The sequence below is a fragment of the Bufo gargarizans genome, chromosome 4, assembly GCF_014858855.1.
Source record: "Bufo gargarizans isolate SCDJY-AF-19 chromosome 4, ASM1485885v1, whole genome shotgun sequence".
Lineage (NCBI taxonomy): Eukaryota > Metazoa > Chordata > Amphibia > Anura > Bufonidae > Bufo > Bufo gargarizans.
This window is the reverse complement of record NC_058083.1, coordinates 255138869-255162842: the sequence shown is the minus strand read 5'-3', so window position 1 is coordinate 255162842 and position 23974 is coordinate 255138869. Positions and strand designations below refer to the sequence as shown.

At 44.4% G+C, this 23974-nt stretch overlaps 1 protein-coding gene across 2 annotated transcripts in view; it reads left to right on the top strand.

Annotated features, from left to right (window-relative positions):
* USP45 (ubiquitin specific peptidase 45) overlaps positions 1 to 23974 on the top strand; it is a 198014-nt gene that overhangs the window by 15743 nt on the left and 158297 nt on the right. For both annotated transcript variants that reach the window (XM_044289002.1, XM_044289001.1), the window contains exons 3-5: positions 5086 to 5255; positions 8235 to 8338; positions 10975 to 11075. In XM_044289002.1, the coding sequence (XP_044144937.1) occupies positions 5086 to 5255; positions 8235 to 8338; positions 10975 to 11075 (375 nt within the window). The remainder of the gene's footprint in view (positions 1 to 5085; positions 5256 to 8234; positions 8339 to 10974; positions 11076 to 23974) is intronic.

Genomic DNA, 23974 nt, shown 5'->3' with positions numbered 1-23974 from the left:
CCATAGCACCTAGAGGGTCATTAGCATATTAATAAAAGTTCTTTTTTTAGGTAAACGGCTGCCCCAAAAGCTATTATAGCAGGATAGTTTGGCAGAGCAGACACTAGCGGAGCACTAGTGTCTGACACCTAATTATGTGAAATCCAAGTGGTAGAAACCCTTTAAGGGATACAGTTTGGAATTGTATATACAGCCACTGCTTGGGAAGCTTAGAGAAGACGGATCCATTATTGAGTCCAATGAGAGCTGTACAAATCAGTAAACTCCCCCAAACAGTGGCTGCCAGAAGCTTCTCATTTTTAAAGCGGTTGTCTGGCCTAATTAAAAAAACAAAGAGAAACACTAATGGTTGTCAGGACTTAGAACCAAGAACGGGACCAAGCAGTGACGTGCCATTCTTGTACACGTGATGCCTGAAGCCGTTGACTGGCTAAAACAGTCTCCTAACCAACAACAGGATGTAGTAGTGATGTGCTGCTCTTGCACACGTGACCACTGAGACCATTGATTGACTGCAGCGGTCTCATGACCACAAAGTGGTCCCTCTCACTTCTAGTCCAATGGGCACTGCCGAGAGCTGCAGGAATGGAGAGCGGTTTGAAAGACGAGTTTTACTTCTAAACAGTCCTGCTGGCCATTAGGTTTTTTTTTTTTTTTTTACTGTGCCGGACAACCCCTTTAATCTCTGTATGAATGAATACTTCTGCAACTTTATTTCATTTTTCACCATTTTCAAGATTTTAGTTTGTTGTCAGACAGGATAAGGCCGCATGGTCACTACTGTATCCGTTTTGCAGTCCGCAGATCGTGGATCTGCAAGATTCGGATGTGTTTCGTGTTGCATCCACATTTTTTGCGTAGCTGTTGACTTCAGTGAGTCTGCATTTTGCGCACAAGTATAGAACACGTTCTGACTTCTTGCTGAACAGACATACGGATGTAGAAAGCAAAAAAAAAAAAAAAGAAAAAGCGGCCCATAGACTGTGTACGTATTTTGTAGATCCAAGATTTGCAGACCATAGATGGATACAGTCGTGTGTATGGGGCTTTACTGTGCACCACTAGTCGGACAATGCTCTGCGAGCTAAATACATCTCTGATAGTTTGGGTTATTGTGTAACGCTGCAGTTCAGGCTGTTTAGCTCAGCAAACATTGTCTAGACTGTATACAATTCTAAATCAACACAAGAAAGAAATAACAACGAAACCTAGCAAACATAGCAGAAAAGAAATCAACAGTGCACGAGTGTCATGTAAACAATGACCATGGTTCAAGCTCCCAAAATTATCAGAAAAACACCTACTTAGAAAAATAGAGCCCACAGTGTACCCACATAATGTAAGGAGAAGTGGCAGAAAATGATGACATCCCAGACCCGCACAAAAAACATGGGACTATGTAAAGAACACTGGCATAAAGTGCATAAATAACCATGTCACAGCAAACAGATATGGGCAAGTACACGCCCTATATGCATCAATAATATAGAACACCAAATAACTCGCCCATGATGAGCGCACGATCAGGGATGGCATTACCCCGCCGAGATTAAACGCACGTCGAGGTAACTCCATCCTTGATAGCTATACTATCTATATACTCTTATTCCTATATCTTGAAAATTGGTGAGGATCTGTTGAAGAGCTTTTCATTTTCTATAGTGATTTAACCCTTATATAAACTCCGGAATTCCCTTTAATTGTGATGGGAAGCAGTAGAATCCTAGCACTGGATCACTAAAGATGTGCTATAGAATTGGCCAGGCTCAATGGCCAACTCATGGCCTTCTTTAGCTTTGTGCATAGCCTGGTCCCTTCTTCCCTCTGTCTGTTCGATGAGTAGAAATTCCTTCTTATTAAAAAAAAATTGCTGGTTGGTAGCAAGACCATCACTGAACTGTACTGCTGCTCTAGCCGTCGGTGGTTACCAGCTGGGATCGCTGACCAGGAGACAAGTCCGCTTCTAGTTCTCCATCATTCAGGCAGGGCCGTCTTTACCAAGGGGCAAAAGGGGCAGCTGCCCCGGGCCCAGTTGCTCCTGGGGGGCCCAAGGCAGCTGCCTCTTGAGCCCTGCTAGCTACTGCCCCGGGTGTCAAGCTGTCTGTGTACTTTAACGTTGTGATCTAGGACCTTAATGACATCATCACCATGTGACCAGTAACCTAGCAATTACTGGTCACATGGCTATGAGGTCATCACAGGTCCTACCAGGAGTGTTGCAGAAGTTAACTGTGGAGCTTTTTTGTGTGAAGATTACATCAGGAAAAAGGTGACAGGGGCTGTTATGTTAATATACTGTAAACTACTGTATAGTGGCGTGCTGTATATTGTGTGGGTGCCTGTATACTGTGTGGTGGGCTGTATACTGTGGGGCCTGTATACTGTGTGGGGGGGCCTGTATACTGTGTGGGGGGGGGCTGTATACTGTGTGGGGGGGGGCTGTATACTGTGTGGGGGGGGGCTGTATACTGTGTGGGGGGGGGGCTGTATACTGTGTGGGGGGGTTGTATACTGTGTGGTGGGCTGTATACTGTGGGGGGGCGTATATTGTGGAGTGCTATACTGCTGTACTGTATACTGTGGGGGTCTGTATACTGTGGGTGCGGTATAGTGTGGAGTGCTATACTGCTGTACTGTATAGTGTGGGGGGCTGTATCGTGTATAGTTTGGGGTGCTGTATACAGTGAGGTGTTGTATACTGTGGGCTGCTATACTGCTCTACTATATACTGTGGGGTACTGTATAGTGTGGGGTGGTATACTGCATACTGTGTGGTGCTGTATACTATAGGGTGCTATACTGCATACTGTGGGGTGCTGGGGTGCACTGGAACACTAGGGTGAGCCGAGCCCCGGTCTCCTTCCTGCACAGTGGTGCCCACTTCCAGCCTGAGCCCAGCTGCCCAGAGCACTGATCCTGAGCTGCTGCAGTCTTCAGAACTGGAAGTATTTATAGTCATTCACTGTACTCTACCAGATGTGTGGATTTTTTGTGTGTGTGTTGTGGTGGAGGGCGTGATTGCATGCTAAGGTGTGGGAAGGCGGGATCCAGGGGGCCCAAGTAAATTTTTGCCCAGGGTCCAATCAATATTAAAGACGGCCCTGTATTTAGGACCAATAAGTATCCGCACTCCATTGCTGTGGGGCTAGAGACCCCCTTCCTTGGTGCAGTGTTGGCAACAATAGTGCTGGCCAAGCGTAGCAGTCCATGCAGGTGTGGAGGACAGGTTGTGGTGTCACATGCTTCCCTGTGATGTCTCAGCTATATTTAAAGTAGGGATCGACCGATTATCGGATTTACCGATATTATCGGCCGATATTCAGGATTTTGAACGTTATCGGTATCGGCATTTATTTTGCCGATATTCCGATAACGTCCTGGGAACACAGATCGCGCTGCTGACAGCGCTCTCCGTGCTCCCTCAGCAGCAGCACAGGGGAGAAGGAGCAGTGTCTCCTCCCCCTGTGCTGCTGCTGCCGCTCCAGCCAATGGGAGGACAGGGGACAAGAGGAGGGGAGGAGCTATGGCCACTGCTCCACCAATGAAGATTAATCTCACATTAATTCATATACAGGAGGCGGGAGCTGCAGAATCACATAGCCGGCTCCCGGCCTCTATGAGCTGTAGCTGCGATCTGCGGTAGTTAACTCCTCAGGTGCCGCGGATCGCAGCTACAGCTCATAGAGGTCGGGAGCCGGCTATGTGATCCTGCAGCCAGCTCCCGCCTCCTGTATATGAATAAATTAGAGATCAAGCTTCATTGGTGGCGCAGTGCGCCCCCCAAGCCCCCCAGTATCAGACATTGGTGAAGCAGTGCGCCCCCCCTCCCCCCCAATATTAGGCATTGGTGGCGCAGTGCGCCTCCCCCCCAAGCCCCCCAGTATTAAGCATTGGTGGCGCAGTGCGCCCCCCCTCCCCCCAGTATTAAGCAGTGGTGCGCTCCCCCCCCACCCCAGTCGCAGTGCGCCCCCCACAGGATTCCCTCTCCCCTGCTCCTCCGATCGGAGCCCCAGCAGTGTAATGCTGGGGCTCCGATCGGTTACCATGGCAGCCAGGACGCTATTGAAGCCCTGGCTGTCATGGTAAGCTCCATGCTGCTGTGTGCACAAAGCACAGAGCAGCAGGGACAGTGTGAGCTCCTATTCACCCTGATAGATCTCTATCAGGGTGAATAGGACAAGGGTTCTAGTCCCTAAGGGGGCTAAAAGTTAGTTTAAAAAAAAAAAAAAAAGTAATAAAAATAAAAACACCAAAATATTAAATATAAATGAAAAAGAAAGATTTACAAAAAAATAAAAAATAAACATTAATTTTCAGCAGATTTGTGGGAATTTTAATTTTTTTTTCAAAAATGAAAATTCCCAGAATATCGGTATAAATTATCGGCTATCGGCCTGAAAGTTCACAAAGTATCGGTATCGGCCCTAAAAAATCAATATCGGTCGATCCCTAATTTAAAGGGTCTGCTATTAAGCCCCCTGCAGATGACCGATGTCTCTGTACGTTGCACAGATGGTGAGGAGGCAGGAAGGTGGGCCATGTACAGACTGGAGCGCTACTGTTTGTATGGCGGCACTCAGTTCAGTGGGCACCATAGGGAGGAAGGAAGTCTTAACGGGTATGGCCTTCTTCCAGTATGATGGAATATTGCTAGCATATGCCATGACTTTATGATCAGATGGAGTCAGACCTCTGGAACCCTCGTTGATCCTGAGAACGATGGGGTCGGTTATGCTGTGTCCCAGTGTTTTTCCCCTGTATAATCATGTGGCTGGGAGAAGGAGACACTGTCCTAACTCAGTGCCATGACCATCTAATTGTAAGAATCGGTGGTCAGATCCCATCTGATCATACTGTGATGGCCTATTCTGGCAATATGCCATCTCTTTATAGAATGGGAATACCCCTTTAAAGGCCCACTGATTACAAAGTATTTTTTCCCTGTACTAGTGAAGTGGTCTATACCGCTAACGTTCACCCCTTGTCCTGGTCATGCATCAGCAGTGTGTATCGGCACGGTCACTGCTTGTATACATTTTATCTGGCCTGATGCCACTTTGTTGGGTGACTCTTGTTTCTTTCCAGGTCTGACCTGCCACCATGTGAGCCAAGCAGTGGATGTGACTCGGGTGAAGAAAGCGGTGTCCCAGAATGTGTGGTCCACATGCACAGAATGCATGAAGGAGAGGAGGACACAGGATGGACAGTTTGTGCCCCCCGACGATGTTTGGCTGTGCCTTAAATGCGGCCATCAGGTGAATGCCAAATTCAGAAGGGGGATATGTTCTGTGGTTTCCTTATTTGTCACTGACCTAGAGATATATATTTTCTCACATCTACTTGTATTCTCAGTTCTGCTGATTGTCAGAAATTTCATTGTATTTTCCCTGTCAAAATCAATACCCATAAAGTGTATTGTGATGTATTCGGATGAGTGTTTTATGGACCAAAACTCGCCGCATCATAGCGATTTATGATGTAGTGCCCTCAGATACATAAAAAAAAAAGTTTTACAGGACTTTTGTTGATGACTTTATTCTCAGGATAGATGATCAGTATCAGATTGATGGGGATGAGGCACCCGGCACCCATATATAGTTTACAGAGCTGCAATACCCTGGCAAGGCCACTACACAGTGGATGGATCCTTCTGCTACCAGGTCTGTCCGTTATATAGTTACTGGCTGGTCGAAACAGCTGATCGGTGCATTTGACAGGTATTGATCTGATATAGGTCATCAATATCTAAGTCCTGGAAAACCCTTTAAAAACCCTTAGGCCCCTTGCACACAAGCGTGTCCGGATTGGGTCCGGATGCGTCCCGGTGCATTGTGGCAAACCCTTGCGACTAGGAACGCAATTGCAGTCAGTTTTGACTGCGATTGCGTTCCGATGTTCAGTTTTTATCACGCGGGTGCAAGGCATTTTGCACGCGCGTGATAAAAAAACGACTGTGGTACCCAGATCCGAACTTCTTTACAGAAGTTCAGGTTTGGGTTCAGTTGTAGTGTAGATTGTATTATTTCCCCTTATAACATGGTTATAAGGGACAATAATAGCATTCTGAATACAGAATGCATAGTAAAAAAGGGCTGGAGGGGTTAAAAAAAATGTAACTCGCCTTAATCCACTTGTTTGCGCAGCCGGCATCTCTTCTGTCTTCATCTGTGAGCAATAGGACCTTTAATGACGTCACTGCGTTCATCACATGGTCCATGTCACGGCTGTGAATGAGCAACAAGAGTGTACACAGAGAATAACAACTGACGGACCCACTCTAGGGAGGAATAAGGGTGACCCCTGCCAGACCCTAATAGCTCTCCCTAAGCTGCTATGCGCATGTCCGAATCCGAATAGTAGATCGAGACATGCCCGCGTACCTAAGGCTGAAGACCACTGAAACCCCTACAATAGCGGAAGGGGCACGGACACCGGTGCCCTGCTCAGTATATGGACGGAACCGGGGTCGCCTTGGATCCAGTCAGCAAAGAACAGATAAACACAATGTCTGTACACTTAACTGAGGTGCTGCAGCCGCAGTGCAAACAGATCCGAAGTCAACAGACGATATCTGAAGTACTCGCATCAGCAGGACACAGATCCAGTGAAGAGACGTAACACAGGTGAAGACACTCAAGCGAGAGCTACAGCTCAAAATGAAGAGTATAATCCGCACCTCTACAAAGGAGGAGGGGTGATTTAAAGGCAGCGAAATCAAACACAGGAGGAACAGCTGGGAGGAAGGAAACCAAAAGTAAAGACCTCATCACAGAGGCAGAGAAACAGGGAAGAGAACTCCTCCTAGCTCTAGTAGTGACATCATCACAGGGGTGTGGAAACAGAGCTATGAGAACGTCTCAAAGCTCTGGTAGTGACAGTCCATCAGTGATGGATCATGTGATGAGCGTAGTGACGTCATTAAAGGTCCTATTGCTCACAGATAAAGACAGAAGAGATGCCGGCTGCGCGAACAAGTGGATTAAGGCGAGTTACATTTTTTATATATTTTTTTAACCCCTCCAGCGCTATTGTACTATGCATTCTGTATTCAGAATGCTATTATTTTCCCTTATAACCATGTTATAAGGGCAAATAATAATGATCGGGTCCCCATCCCAATCGTCACCTAGCAACCGTGCGTGAAAATCGCACCGCATCCGCACTTGCTTGCGGATGTTTGCGATTTTCATGCAACCCCATTCATTTCTATGGGGCCTGCGTTACGTAAAAAATGCACAAAAAGGAGCATGCTGCGATTTTCACGCAATGCACAAGTAATGCGTGAAAATCACCGCTTGTGTGCACAGCCCCATAGAAATGAATGGGTCAGGATTCAGCATGGGTGCAATGCATTCAACTCACGCATTGCACCCGCGCGGAATACTCGCCCGTGTGAAAGGGGCCTTATAGACAGAGACAATTTTAATTTTTGCTTTTTTTATTTTTTCTTCCCCACAAATGCACACAAACGTATTTTGTTTCCGTGTCTGTTCCGTTTTTTGTGGACTGTATGCGGAACCATTATTTTTAATGGGTTTTCAAAAAAATTTTTTTTGGTGGATTCGTTTTTTGCAGACCACAAAATACATACAGTCGTGTGCATGACCCCTAAGACCCATAACTTTTTACATTTTCCATTCACATAGCCATATAAGGGCTTAGATTTATGCAGGACAGAAAAATTAGCATTTCATTCACCAAATCTTGTATTGGAAAATGAAAAAAATTGTAATTGAAAAACCCACAATTCTAATTTTCTTTGCATCATCATGTTCTGACGGCCAAACGTTTTTTAGATTTCTATCTACAGAGCTGTGTGAGGGCCTGATTATTATTATTATTATTTTTTGTTGGGTAATCAAATAATAGTGATTTTTATTTTTTTTCTTTAACAGCATTTGCCATCAAGGTTAAATATTTTGATATTTTGAATAGTTTGGGACATTAGCAATGCCTGTTATGTTTTTTTATTGTTTATTTTTATATTTAAAATTCGGAAAGAAGTGATTAGAATTTTTTATTCTTTTATATTTTATGTATAATTATTTTTTTTACTTTGTCATCGTCATTATGGCCAATTTACTGTTTCGGAGTGAGGGATAGTAAGTTACCAGAGATCACTGTGTTCTCTCCATGCCAAAGGCAGGCACAGTATCTATAGTGTAAGACTGCCACCATATCCCTACTTGTGTGACAACTTAATATATTTTATAATCTGCTTTTTCTACACTTAGGGCTGTAGCGCTACCTCTGAAGGCCAACACTCCTTGAAGCATTTTCGATCTGCAGACAGTGATTGTCATTGCATTGCAGTTAACCTCAGTACCTGGGTTATTTGGTGAGTAATAGTTTGCTAACAGACCAACAAGTAACAGTTACTTCTAATGGAAGGCAATTCTTTCTTTACTTTGTCAGTCTAAAATAATGAAAAGGGCTATATTTGACAGTAATGTGCTGTGGAACCAGTTGTCCGCAGCCTGTAGTGAATTAAAACTTGCATAGGCTCAATACTGTGCTTAATCCATGAGATTTGACATCTTTGCTCTGTCGCACAAGGGACAACAGTGAAGCCTGACGGACTCTATTAACTTTTACAACGGGGCCTGTCTAGTGCCACCAAGGTGTCCATCATTTGGAACGGTGGCACTGTACTCAGTGCTATTTTTCTTGTTAAAAAATGATGGAATCTGCAGTAAAGGCGCCTATATAAATAAGCATAGTGCCCCCCCCCGGTAAATGATAGGGACAGCTAGCCAGTCTGTATACATGCAGATACATGGCACCCCATCAACTTGTAGTGAGAGAAGTGGGGGAGCACTACTATGGACTAATAGTAGAGTGGACCCACGTAAAATTTTGTAAAAATAGTTTTCTTTGTGTATGAAGAGAGTTGAACAAAGACTACAGTATAATTTTGTGTCCAGTTTTTCTACTATTGACATGCATTATCTATCCACACCATAGGTGAGACATGTCTGATCACTGTGGACCCCCACAATCGCTAGACCGCAGTGAGGAGGAGATTGAATGGAGTGGCAGATGAGCATGTGTCACGCTGCTCCAGTCCTGGAGACAGCCCAGTAGTGCACTCGGCTGTTTCTATCAGCCCCGTAGACCGTTGTTTACCGGGCACAGTGCTATACTTTAGTAGTGGCAATGCCTTGTATTATATCCCTGAAAGGGATTTTCATAATCTTACTTTTGATACATCACAGATTAGACATATATTATACAAGCCTCATCTCTTATGGAAATACAGTACCTCGCATTAACATATCTTACTTCCTCTGCCAGTCCGGGACACAATAGCAGCCTTCCTGACCAAAAGGCTATTTAACATCTCACCTCACATACATTGACAGGAACCTGTGATTTCCTATTTAACTTGTTAGCATGGAGAGAAAAACCTGTTCAATGTAAAATAACCCTTTCATGTATTGTATATAGCAGATGTCAGCATTGTTTAGCAAAGTTTCAACTGTATATTGACAAACACATGATTCCCAAACGCCTGCTGAATTCTAGGAGGATTGGTGCAATTGGATCTGGAAGGACACAATGTTCCCACCCCCAAGAAACACTATAATTATGTGCTGGAAAATAAAGATTTCAGATATTGACAACCTATGTTGAGTCTGGGCTGTCTTATCTCTCTGATCAGAAGCAAATGGGATATTCGTTGCACCGGGAAATAGTCACGGGTATGAGGTCTGATGCCTCCATATAACCATCATAAACCTGCCTGAGAAAAATAGCTAACAATCCCACTAGAGCTTCATCCCATTTAAATGAATAGAACTCCTCTCCAGTCCCAGGCACAAGAGTACAGAGCTGGTCCTGGTAAACAGTGAGGCGCTGCAGTACCTTCAAATAGAAGATCAACGGAGGTTGGGTCCAAACCTCCGGGTTAGGTGATGCCTGGTATACTCCATGCAAAAAAACTGAGTTACGGCAGCACCTCCAAACCATATGAAATGTCTAGTGCAAGCTACCATGGCTGATACGCAAATGCAATCAAACACTACATGTAATATCACATTGCTTTATGCGCATAGACATACAAACATGCAATTGCATCCCTGCTGTGCATCCTGTTCATGCATATTTGAGCCTCCTCGCACACAGTTTTGATAAAAAATCGTGTGGGCTCTTCTACCACACGCCAGTTGGGAACCGGCATACTTAGCAGCTTCCCACCACCCCCCACGACAGCATATGGAGTCAGAATGCAAGATCCAGCTCCTCTAAGGCCTCATGCATATGACTAGGGATGAGCGAACTTGTGTTTTCAAATTTGGCATCCAAGGTTCGGGTTATCTAAGAATTCCGTTATGGGTTCCGCTACCATGGAGTCGGACCATAAGCTATGGTCCGTGGTAGCAGAATCCATAACGGAATTCTTACATAACCCAAACCTTGGACGCCGAACTTGAAAACACAAGTTCACTCATCCCTACATATGACCGTATTTTTCCATCTGTGTGCTGGCCACGTTTTTTGCAGATAACTCGCTGACCCATTCCTTTCATTACAGTCATGGACACATCTGTAGTTCTGTGGACCTGTGCTATTCCTCAAATTATAGAACATGTCCTAGTCTGGTCCACATGGTGGGGAGAATAGTCATTTCTGTTCGCGGGAATAACAAAATGCAGCGTGCATGCAGAAGATCTGTTGTTTGCTCGCTGAAATCCAGACATGGTGGTGTACATGCAACATTAATATAGCCGATACAAATCGGTAACTACTGTGTTAATGCTAGTGATTGTCGCTCTCACTTTGTGCTTCTGTGGGGTTGTGGAAAGCTTCTGAGCATGCCTAGAAGACTTACAATACTGTATGTGGACCTGAAGCCAGGTGCCTGTCTGACCATGGCTGGAAAGTTTAGAGTCTGCCTATTTTCTGCTCTTTGTGGCAAAATCTTTCAGCATAAATCAATTCTCAATAACATGTCTATTATATTATTTTATTAAGTTGTTATGAATGTGATGAGGAGCTTTCAACTCACTGCAATAAGAAGGCTCTTGCCCAGATGCTGGACATTCTCCAGAAACACTCGTCACGCTCCGAGAAAGGTAATGCTTAGAATTCTTATCTATTATTGAAGCAATAAAATCTGATCCATTATCATGACATGCAGATCTGTCAAAGTGTAGCACGGGCTTTTAGCAAGAGCTAGCCGTCTTGCTCTGCGTATAGTAGTTCATTGTGTGTTAAAGGGGTTGTATGTGTTAGAGAAAACCCTATCCAAATGCCAGGTCACATGTTAAAGGGTTTGTCCACTATCTTTTACTAGCTGCACATGCATGGAACTAGTATGTCTGATGGTTAAGGATCCATTCACACGTCCGTAGTGCATTGCGGATCCGCAATACACCCGGCCGGCACCCCCATAGAAATGCCTATTCTTGTCTGCAATTGCAATTTTTTTCCGAAGCCACTGTTTGCTGTCCGCATCCATTCCGTCCCCATAGAAAATGAATGGGTCCGCACTAGGGGTGGGCGATATGGCCTAAAATCTTTATTGCAATATAAGTTTAAGCATGTGCGATATGCAATATATATTGCAATATTTTCTATATTTCGGGGGGGGGGGGGGGGGGGGGGTGTTAAACTTTTATTTATTTAATAACTATTAGCCTCCTTAGGGGCTAGAACCCTTGTCCTATTCACACTAATAGAGCTCTATTAGGGTGAATAGGACCTCACACTCTCCCTGCTGCCGTGTGCTTAGTGCACACAGCAGCAGGGAGCCGAGTATGGCAGCCAAGTCTTGAGTAGCGTCCTGGCTGCCATGATAACCGATCCGAGCCCCATGATTACACTGCTGGGGCTCCGATCAGAAGCTGCCACCCTGGGGCCACTGCCACCAATGAACTAATCGTGTGGAGGGGGGACCCGCAATTAATATAATACTTAGAAGAGGGGGAGTAGAAGGGAGGTGCTGTGGCCACTATGCCACCAATGAATATAGTTAATATGCCCGAATACAAACGTAGCCTCTATTTGCCGGCTATATCCCATACCTGGCCTCTTTTACAGCGCGTTGTGATACGCCGCAATTAACCCCTCAAGTCCTGAGGGGTTAATTGCAGCAGATCACGGCTCGCAGTAATAGAGGCCAGGTATGGGATATAGCCGGCACATAGAGTCTACGTTTGTATTCAGGCATATTAACTATATTCATTGGTGGTGCAGTGGCCACAGTCCCTCCCCTCCTCCTTCTCTGTGTTCTCATTGGTGCCGCAGTCCCTCCCCTCCTCCTCCTTATCTGTTCTCATTGGTGGTCAGCGGCAGCCACATACAGTGGGGATATAGACGATATAAACTATATAAATTTGCCGGCTCAGGAGAACATGGTGCGTGCCGAGAGCAGTGCATGCCCTGTTCTGCCGCGATATGGTGATATAAACGAAATCTCTATCGTTGGCCAAATTTATATTGCGGATGTGTGAATGGAGCCTTAATATGCCCAAATTATGTTTACATGCAGGTTTGCATGTAAACCTCCGAAACCTTCGCTCCGAAAATAGCAGCTGGTGGAGCCCGTCAGTGGCCTTCTAACACTTACAATGGGGACAGACGGGGAACTAGCACATTCTCAGTCCATTCCCAGTGTGAAGGAATTGAGGCTGCTGATAGAAGGGGCCCTCCATCAGCAGCCATAGAGTGCAACGTTAGGAGCAGACCTGTCAGTAAACATTATTTAGGCATATTAACCCATCAGACATCTGTGCTGATGGTTTAATAATGCCTATTACTAGCTCCATGCATTACTAGCACAGCTAGTGGCCAGCCTCTTTAATACCCTGGACCACGTACGAGCACTACACAGAGAATGGAGCTGTGCCCTGGTGGCTTTCTAAACAGCTGATCATCAGTGGAGTCTGGGTATCAGACCCCCACCAGGCTTATATTAATGACCTTTCCTGAAGACAGATCATCAAGATCTACGTAATGGGAAACCTCTTTAATGACTGCAAGCAGATCTCAAATACTATGAGAAATGAATACACCAAATATATTGAAATATTGTACAACTGTTCATTATACAATTAATAACATATAACTGCTGAAAATGTACACTAACCATGGTTTTTGTTTTTTAACTCTATAATTGCATATAAATGTAATGACAGTAAACAGAACCATTCAGATTTACAATACTGCGTTGTCTTAAATTTGCCAGCATGAACATCAGGTTCACTGCTTGTCCATAATCACATATCAGAGACACAGTACTTTAGGGCACATTTATTAAGACTCTCCATAACTTCGGCGCATCCAACGCCACTTCTAAATGTAAGACCGCTTCCGAACTGTCTTGCATTTAGACCATTTTCTACACTTAAAACAGGTGTAGAAAATGATGAATGAGACGGGCCTGCTGGCCCCTCTCTGTCCTCACCGCGCCTACAAATTTAGACCTGGCGCGAGCGGGGCAAAGTCACAAATAACGGCACAACTAACTGTTGCGATGCCATCTGCGCCTGAAATATGCCTAATTTAGGCTTATTTCAGATTAGTAAATGACCCCCTTAATGTATTAGTCACATCATAAACTCTGTGGGTGTTGTAGAGCCTCATACCTGTTGAAATTTCGCTGGGCGTCCACTGTTTTATATACATTTTTGTATAGGAGAGCGCCATTAACTACGATTTTCCTTTGGGACCGCAATAGGGGTCTACCTACCTTCCAACATATCGCAATTGCTTTACAGGCCATAAATAATGCCTCCCAGAGGAAAACTTTCTAGTGATGGGGCTAAGCCTTTTCCTCAAAGTGGCCTAGTAGACAGACATACTTCTGGGGTGAAGGGGACAGTTTTTCCATTTATTCTTGAGAAGAGGTTCGCAACTTCTGACCAAAGGGAAGTAAAATATGTGCAGCCTCAGATTAATTGGTAAAAATTTGCCTGTTGAATTGAGTAGAATTGGAGCATCTGCCCATGTGGATTAGTCTGATTGGGACGAGGTAACATTGGTGCGTGATGTACATTTATTGTTCGCCGCAGGGGACACCAGTAGATGACAACCCATGCCTAATAATTACTGGTCATCAGTACAGTTAGTTTTTTATAGTAATTAGAAATTGTTGTAGCTTTTTACCTTTTGGTCTAAATATTCGGTTTGTGTCACTATTTAAGTTTCTCGCACACCTCGTTTGGCCTCTTGCACACATTCCGTGTCTGTTTTTCTTTGCGGACAGTATACGAAACCATTAATTTCAATGGGTCCGCAAAAAAAATGGAAGGTAATCCGTGTGCATGCCGTTTCCGTATTTCTGTTCCTAAGATAAGAACATGTCTTATTATTGTCCGCATTACGGACAAGGATAGTACTGTTCTATTAGGGGCTAGCTGTTCCGTTCAGCAAAATACGGAATGCACACGGACATCATCCGTATTTTTTGCGGACCTCAAAATACATACGGTAGTGTACATGAGGCCTAAGAGTGGGGTGGGGGGGTGGGGGGTAGGATGAAGAGAGGCACCATTTATGTGGGTAGAGGCAGCTGCAATCGCCCCGGAGATGCGTGGAGGAGAATTTCGGCCTGATGACACCTCGGCTAAAGCTGTGTTCTGCTCCGATCTTGGAAACTCATACTGATCATATCTGGACAGGATAGCTTCCCCTGGGCAGCTCCATTGACCTGGGAGGATGGCTGCACCCATAAAACAGTTCCCCCCTCCGCTTGGGATAGCAGCCAGGAGCCAGCGAGGGGATTACGATGCAAATTCCCAGTCCAAGACCTCCGGATGCTACACAGGACGTTACATCTGCTCATCCTGCCGGAGGGGAGGCCATGCTAAATGCCTGTTTTCAATGTTTGTTTGAGGAAACTCGAATGATGACTGTCCTTATATGAACAGTGACGTCACTGGAGATTCCTAACCTAACGCACACGTATAACGGAGACCAGTGATGGATGCCGTACCGCTGTTATGCCGTCTGTTAAATGTATTCATTACTTTACTGGATTCTCTGGTTTGGAATAGTGTGGACTTTTGTGCTCCTCTAGTGATGTTTACCAGCCGGATAGAGGCCAAAAAGACTGTCTTTTGGCCTGCGTCTGGCAATGGACTCCCAGTGCACATGCTGAACATAAAATGAAATGAGAACAAGCCCTAAGGGTGGGATCACATCACGTTTTTTTCCTCTGTTTGACGTATACATTAGAGGAAAAAAAGGATGCAAAAACTCTATGGTGAAGGGATGCCTCTGTTTGGCATCAGTCTGAGGCATCCATTTAAGGTATAAGTTAAAGGGATTCTGTCATGACATTTTAGGCCTATAACCTAAACATATGGCCAGGTCCGTCCAAATAGCATCAATCCGAAACTGTACTTATTAAATGTGCCTGTGGCTCTATTAGCACATAAAACAGGTTTTTATAACCTGTCATTCACCTACCTAATGTGCCCAAGGGGACGTCGCTTCATACAGTGTGCCCGGCTGCAGCCATCTCCGTCTGGTGCCCAGCGCCTCCTTCCTCACCTCAGCCCCGTCTCCGCAATCGTCCAGTCCCTCTGCCAGATCCCGCGTGTGAGCACTAGGCATAACCTGAGGGACCGGACGATTGCAAAGGCCGGACTGAGGTGAGGAAGGCGACACTATAGACAGGGAGGACAGTGATTTCAACTAATAAGACGGCGGCGCTGGGCACCAGACGGAGATGGCTGCAGCCGGGCACCCTGTATGAAGCGACGTCCCCTTGGGCACATTAGGTAGGTGAATGAGAGGTTATAAAAACCTGTTTTATGTGCTAATAGAGCCACAGGCACATTTAATAAGGACAGTTTCGGATTCAGTTTATTAGTACGGACCTGGCCATATGTTTAGGTTATAGGCCTAAAATGCCATGACAGACATCCCTTTAAACTGCTAGGAAAAACGTGATGTGAACCCAGCCTAAGTTATTAAACTAAAACACTTGTTCTTGGTTAAGTGAAGTATAAAGCATAACTAATATTATTATCACTTAGTTTATTGGATTTATACTAATACAGAATCCGGGACATGGATACAATAAAGCCCCAGTCCTTGCACCTATAACATTGGTAAAAGTGTGGGAGCTGGGTCCCAACATTTCATCCAGTCCTTGTACTTCAGCTGTGAAAATGTGCAAATGACATTAGTGCTGTGTGAGAGCCCTCAGTAATTACATTAAGCGGCAGGGATGAGGACGAGCGCTGGGTTCCCAAAAGAATGCTTGCAGCTGTGAGACTCTCACAGCTGATCCCGTGGGCTGGCGGGCCCACCAATCCCTACATGCTGAGAGAAGGAGCATGTCTGACACTGGAAGAATAAAGCAAGATTGCTTCTAGGGAGAGCCACCCAGGAAGTTGTTGTACACGGGGTTAACAGCCTGGGAGTGGCAGGTGTAATTAGAAGATTTGGCAGCCTGTGGGACTTCCCATGGAAATGTTCATTTGTCAGGCACGCAGCGTGCCACCTGATGGGCTGCTTTTCTGTCACTGCAAGGTGTCTGCTGGTTTCTTCCCATTTACACTGTCCAATACAAAGGACTACAAAAGACTGTATAGAATGAGCATAGGCGGAACTATAGCCATAGCACTTGTGGCTGGGCCCCAATCAGGTTGAAGAACATTGTACGTTTCTGAGGGGAATAACAATATAGTGACCTTTTTTCCTCTAATTTGGGGTTTCTGATATGTGGTGCTATTATACATACAGACGTGGACAAAATTGTTGGTACCCTTTGGTCAATGAAAGAAAAAGTCACAATGGTCACAGAAATAACTTTAATCTGACAAAAGTAATAATAAATTAAAATTCTATAAATGTTAACCAATGAAAGTCAGACATTGTTTTTCAACCATGCTTCAACAGAATTATGTAAAAAAATAAACTCATGAAACAGGCATGGACAAAAATGATGGTACCCCTAGAAAACACAGAACATAATGTGACCAAAGGGACATGTTAATTCAAGGTGTGTCCACTAATTAGCATCACAGGTGTCTACAACCTTGTAATCAGCCATTGGGCCTATATATATGGCTCCAGGTAATCACTGTGTTGTTTGGTGATATGGTGTGTACCACACTCGACATGGACCAGAGGAAGCAAAGGAAAGAGCTGTCTCAAGAGATCAGAAAGAAAATTATAGACAAGCATGTTAAAGGTAAAGGCTATAAGACCATCTCCAAGCAACTAGATGTTCCTGTGAGTACAGTTGCACATATTATTCATAAGTTTAAGATCCATGGGACTGTAGCCAACCTCCCTGGACGTGGCCGCAGGAGGAAAATTGATGACAAATCTAAGAGACGGATAATCCGAATGGTAACAAAAGAGCCTAGAAAGACTTCTAAAGAGATTCAAGGTGAACTTCATGCTCAAGGAACATCAGTGTCAGATCGCACCATCCGTCGTTGTTTGAGCCAAAGTGGACTACATGGGAGACGACCAAGGAGGACACCATTGTTGAAAACGAATCATAAAAAAGCAAGACTGGAATATGCCAAACTACATGTTGACAAGCCACAAAGCTTCTGGGAGAATGTCCTGTGGACAGATGAGACAAAAATCGAAGTTTTTGCCAAGGCACATCAGCTGTATGTTCACAGACGAAAAAATGAAGCATATCAAGAAAAGAACACTGTCCCTACTGTGAAACATGGAGGAGGCTCTGTTATGTTCTGGGGCTGCTTTGCTGCGTCTGGCACAGGGTGTCTTGAATCTGTGCAGGGTACAATGAAATCTCAAGACTATCAAGGAATTCTAGAGAGAAATGTACTAGCCAGTGTCAGAAAGCTTGGTCTCAGTCGCAGGTCATGGGTCTTGCAACAGGACAATGACCCAAAACACACCGCTAAAAACACCCAAGAATGGCTAAGAGGAAAAAATTGGACTATTCTAAAGTGGCCTTCTATGAGCCCTGACCTCAATCCTATTGAGCATCTTTGGAAGGAGCTGAAACATGCAGTCTGGAAAAGGCACCCTTCAAACCGGACACAACTGGAGCAGTTTGCTCATGAGGAGTGGGCCAAAATACCTGCTGAGAGGTGCAGATGTCTCATTGACAGTTACAGGAAGCGTTTGATTGCAGTGATTGCCTCAAAAGGTTGCGCAACAAAATATTAAGTTAGGGGTACCATCATTTTTGTCCATGCCTGTTTCATGAGTTTATTTTTTTACATAATTCTGTTGAAGCATGGTTGAAAAACAATGTCTGACTTTCATTGGTTAACATTTATAGAATTTTAATTTATTATTACTTTTGTCAGATTAAAGTTATTTCTGTGACCATTGTGACTTTTTCTTTCATTGACCAAAGGGTACCAACAATTTTGTCCACGTCTGTATCTCTTTGGCTGGTTTCACATCATGTTTTTCCCAAAAAGCGTAAAAAGGAGTATCCTCCTTTTTTTTTTTTTTTTACGGCACTGTGCAAGATATAAGAACGTGGTGTGCTGCCTTTTTGTATCCCTTTTTTTTTTTTTTTTATAACTTATACGTCAAATGGAAGAATAAAACGTGATGTGAACCCACTCTTAATTTTTTTTTTTCTACCCATGCTGCTGTTTTATTTTCCTTACACTAGGTGGTGGGGGCCCTAAGGATTATAGTTACGCTCCTGAGAATGAGGGTGTTCCCCCTCCTCACCATTCATCTAGCTGGCATAGCAACCCACCCTAGTTAAACATCCTTATTTAGCACAACCTTCTCATTTAGACCTCACGCACATACGGAAACCATAGTTTTGGTCCGGATCCCATCTACATTTTTTGTGGATTGGATTCGGACCCGTTCATTTCAATCGGACCGCAAAAGATGCAGATAGCACTTCATGTACTGTCCACCTCCGTGTTTCCATTGGAACATGTCCTGTTCTTGTCCATTTTGCAGACAAGAATAGATGTTTTTAACATAGCGCAGCACCTGTGGAGGGGTAAGATGTGGGGTGCACATAGCTGGTATCCGTGTTTTGCAGATCCGCGATTTACAAAACGCAAAAACAGATACGGTTATGTGCAGGAGGCCTTAAGGTCTATGAAGTAAAGTCCATCTTTTTCTCTAGTTTTCTAATGATGCATTTAAGTTTAACCCTTTCATGACCAAAATTTACAAATCTGACATGCGTCACTTTATGTGGTAATAGCTTTGGAACACTTTTACTTATCCACGCCATTCTGAGATTGTTTTCTCGTGACACATTGTACTTCATGATAGTCATATATTTGAGTCAATATATTTCACCTTTATTTATGAAAAAAATCCCAAATTTACCAAAAATTTGGAAAAATTCACATTTTCCAAATTTCAATTTCTCTGCTTCTAAAACAGAATGTCATATCTATTAAAATATGTATTACTTAACATTCCCCATATGTCTACTTTATGTTGGCATCATTTTGGAAATGTCATTTTATTTTTTTAGGACGTTAGAAGGCTTAGACGTTTGTAAGCAATTCTTACAATTTTTAAGAAAATTTCCAAAACCCACTTTTTAAGGACCAGTTCAGGTCTGAAGTCATTTTGTGGGGCTTACATAGTGGAAACCCCCATAAATGACCCCATTGTAGAAACTACACCCCTCAAGTTACTCAAAACTGATTTTACAAACTTTGTTAACCCTTTAGGCGTTCCACAAGAATTAAAGGAAAATGGAGATGAAATTTCAAAATTTTACTTTTTGGGCAGATTTTCCATTTTATAAAAAAAAAAATCTTTAACACATTGAGGGTTAACAGCCAAACAAAACTCAATATTTATGACCCTGAGTCCGCGGTTTACATAAACACCCCACATGTGGTCGTAAACTGCTGTACGGGCACACGGCAGGGCGCAGAAGGAAAGGAATGCCATACGGTTTTTGGAAGGCAGATTGTGCTGGATTGGTTTTCTGAACGCCATATGTTTTTTATTTTTCTGCCGATCGTCTTGTGCAGGGGCTCGTTTTTTGCAGAAAGTGTTGAGGTTTTTATTGGTACCATTTTTAGGTACATAGGATTTTTTGATCATTCATTATTACACTTTATGGGGCAAGGTTACCCAAAAATTGGCTGTTTTGGAACAGTTTTTATTTATTTATTTTTACAGCGTTCATCTGAGGAGTTAGGTCATGTGATAGTTTTATAGAGAAGATCGTTACGGATGTGGCAATACCTAATATGTATACTTTTTCTTATTTATTTAAGTTTTACACAATAATAGCATTTCTGAAACCAAAAAAATGATGTTTTAGTGTCTCTATAGTCTGAGAGCCATATCTTTTTTATTTTTTGGGCGATTGTCTTAAATAGGGTATAATTTTTTGCGGGACGAGGTGACGGTTTGATTGGTACTATTTTGGGGGTCATGCGCCTTTTTGATCGCTTGCTGTTGCACTTTTTGTGATGTAAGGTGACAAAAATGGCTTTTTTTTTGCACAGTTTTTTTTTTTTTTTATGGTGTTTATCGGACGGGGTCTATCATGTGATATCTTTATACAGACGGTCGTTACGGACGCGGTGATACCTAATATGTGTATTTTTTTTTTTTTTCATTTTTTTATAGGAAAAGGCAATTTCTTTTTTAATTTTACATTTATATTTATTTTTACTTTTTATTTATTTTTTCACATTTTTTTTTTATCAAGTCCCTCTTGGATCTTGAAGATCCAGTGGGGCTGTACTATACTTTGCAATGCTCTTGCATTGCAAAGTGTAATACATTTAGATGCCCTGTAGGTGGCAACAGCGGACGCTTTTGCAAAGCGTCCGGTTGCCATGGCAACCATCGGGGCTGCCATTGCAGCGCAGCAGCCCCGATGGTGGAGAGAGGGAGCCCCCTCCCTCTATTAACCCCATGGATGCCGCTGCCGCGGCATCTATGGGGTTACAGAACTTACAGCAGAGTGTCAGCATAGAGCTGACACTCTGATGATGGCGGCGGCTCAGGACTGGAGCCGCCACCATCAAACACAGCAGGGGGGCAGACCGAGCGGGGGGCAGTGCTGGAAGGCTGGAAGGGGGAGGGAGGGATGGTGTCACGGCTAGCAGGAGGAATGGAGGGGGCGGACTCAAGGAGGGGCACTGTCTGTGGACACAAGATGGGGCACAGATGTGGGGGCTGCACAGAGCGCGGCGGCGGGGAGCCTGCGCAGATCGGGGGGGGGGGGGGGGGGGGCACGAGGACACTATGATTTCAGCGGGAGCCTGAAACCGGCATTTTTTCACTGCCGCGATCCGATTGGTTAGTCTGCACAGACTAACCAATTGGATCGATTGCCGGCAAGGGGCCACTCTGATTGGTCCCTTGCCGGCATTACTGCACTGACAGCGCTACAGCCAGGGAGAAGGAGACGCCCACTGAGACAGACTCTGTCTCCTCCTCATTGTTCCGATACTCCTAATTATAATACAGGGCGCCAAAATCAATGTGTGTGACGCCTTTCTATCATAGCCAGCAGTAGCTTATTCAGTTGTTCTTTTGTGGGATTAGACCAGACTTGTTAGCCTTTGCTCCTAATGCACATCAGGCAGCTGTGGTTCAGCGGTTGTCCTTCCTTGGACTACGTTTAGTAGGTACTTACCACTGCATACCTGGAACACCTCACAAGACCTGCTGCATTGTAGATTCTCTGACCAGATTGTCTAACACTCAGATCAACTTCAAGAACTGACTGGTCACTTGCTTCCTAATATTTCCCACTCCTTGCTCTTAATAGGGTCTTTTTAAATTTTTTATAAAGAAAAAATTGGCTATATACAAAAGAATAAAAGGTTTTTAAAGTGATTAGCTGTATGACCCTTGTCAGCCCTAATGGATTGCAAGTGATATACACACATTCATACAGACTGCAATTAAAAGAATTGTCCGGGTTCAGAGCTGAACCCGCACATATCCCCTTCTCCCCCCTACTCAGTCTCCGTGATATGAACATTTCATGCTCCGATGCCCTCCTTTGCCCTGTGCTGTATCGCGCAGGGCAAAGACATTTTCTGGAGTCCCAGTGACGCACTGGGCTCTCCATGGGGAAGGCTAGGGGGTGGCTCCCGCCTAGCAGTGAGCCCGGTGACATCACTGGCACTAATGGGCAGGCTTTAGCGCTGCCCTATCCTGTAAAACACCTAGGGCAGCACTAAAGCTGCCCATCAGAGCTGGTGACGTCACCGGGAAAACTGCTAGGTGGAAGCCTCTGCCTAGCAGTGTAAAAATGTGTACAAAAAAAAGCCCTTTTCCCTGCGCGATTCAGCCATGGGCAAGGAGAGCATCGGAGCATGAAATACTCCGATGCTCATGTGAGGGGGGCTGCTTGGGTGAAAATGGGGATATGTCTGGGTTCAGCTCTGAACCTAGACAACCACTTTAATGGAGTGCTGAAAAGTAGACTCGATTTACTTCAATACTTTTGAAGTAGGTGCTGTTCTCATACAAACAATTCTTTTGGCAACCATTGCCCTGTGTAAAAAAAAAACTTTAGTCCTAAGGATCAACTGCCAGTCCTTATCAGCACAACACAATGATGTGTTCGCCAGTATTAGGTGGCAATCTAGCTAATCTTTTGCCACAGAGCTGATGTCACTATGGAAGAATAGATGTCAGTGGAACCATGCTGCACATGTCTTCAGCCATTCTAGCCTTGTGAGCTTTTGAAAATCTTTGCCCTTTTGAATAGTATTTTTCCACCCACGGGTTAAGACTTCAGGTAGTTTATTGTGTACAGTTCTATGGAGCGAGTACATTTTTTGTTTAATTGAAATATGTAGAGCTGAAAAATTGAAAACCAGACAAGCTATTAATTGTGCTCTTGTGATGTAGACCTTCAGCTGAGGTGAGTTCAATAGCAAGATGTTTGCCCTTGACACGGCAGTACCTGGGAAAAAGAGCACAATGAAGAGTAATATACAGATTGGAAAAGTGCATTGACGAGATGGACAAACAGTAATTTTTTTTTATTTTTTTTTTACGTGTCTTTTATTAATAGTAGGAAATGTTAGCAATTTTCTTTTCACAAGTTTGAAGGTTTGGATTTATAAAGCAGTGTGATAAAATAACCAACAAATCACTTAAAAAGATATAAAAGACAGTTTCAATAACAGAAAATATATCACTGAGGGCAACTTCCTAATACTGCAGTGGTCTGTGAGGAAAAGAGACAATCAAAGATACACGGTATAATACAAAGATAAACTTATTAGATAGCAGAAGACGTAGACATCCTCCTCTCACAGACCAGCATGTACGGTTGGAGGGCTCCAGGGGGCCAAAGATGTAGCTCCATAACTCACTTTTAAATGTATGGTCTAGGGCGGGCTCATGCTCCATAGATGGATTCGGGCTGCCAGACTGCCCGTCCTGATCACATGATCCTAGTGCATACCACTACTGGGCATACCATCCACCTACCTCCTCACCATGCCCTCGCCCCCTATTAGGAAAAACAGATGATAAGAGTGCGCTCCACGCCCTCAACACGTAGAGCGCATCCGCAAAGGTGACAGAGCAACCAGCCCCATTGACGTGCGGGATCTCGTATTACACAGCGAGATCCTGCGATACTCTCAAACATACTGTGATCACCTGATAGACTCAAGTGATCACATCCGCAATGGCTGTGCGTTCCACCCAGTTAAAGTTTAGGAAGTTGCCCTCAGTGATAGATGATAAAATAACCAGCATTGTAGTACACGTAGTAGTAGATTTTCCCTACGCCTCCACAACGGCAGTAACATGGAGATTATCCCGCCTTCTCAGGGACAGGAAACAACTTGTGAACCAGCCCATATAAAGCCCCCCTCCCTCTTACCTCTTCAGTTGTTTTCCTGTCCCTCAGAAGGTCAGGACTTGCTGTTTGGACCAGTCTTGCGCCCAGCCTTTGGTTTGTTTTTCCCGGCTCTGGCCGGAGGGCTGAGGCAGGGGACAGGGTCGCGGAACTCGCCAAAATGTTCCTTCCCTCCGGTTTAAGTCCAGCGATGCTGGCCACCCCAGGCTATGGACCCGTGTCCAGTGTGGACCGGCC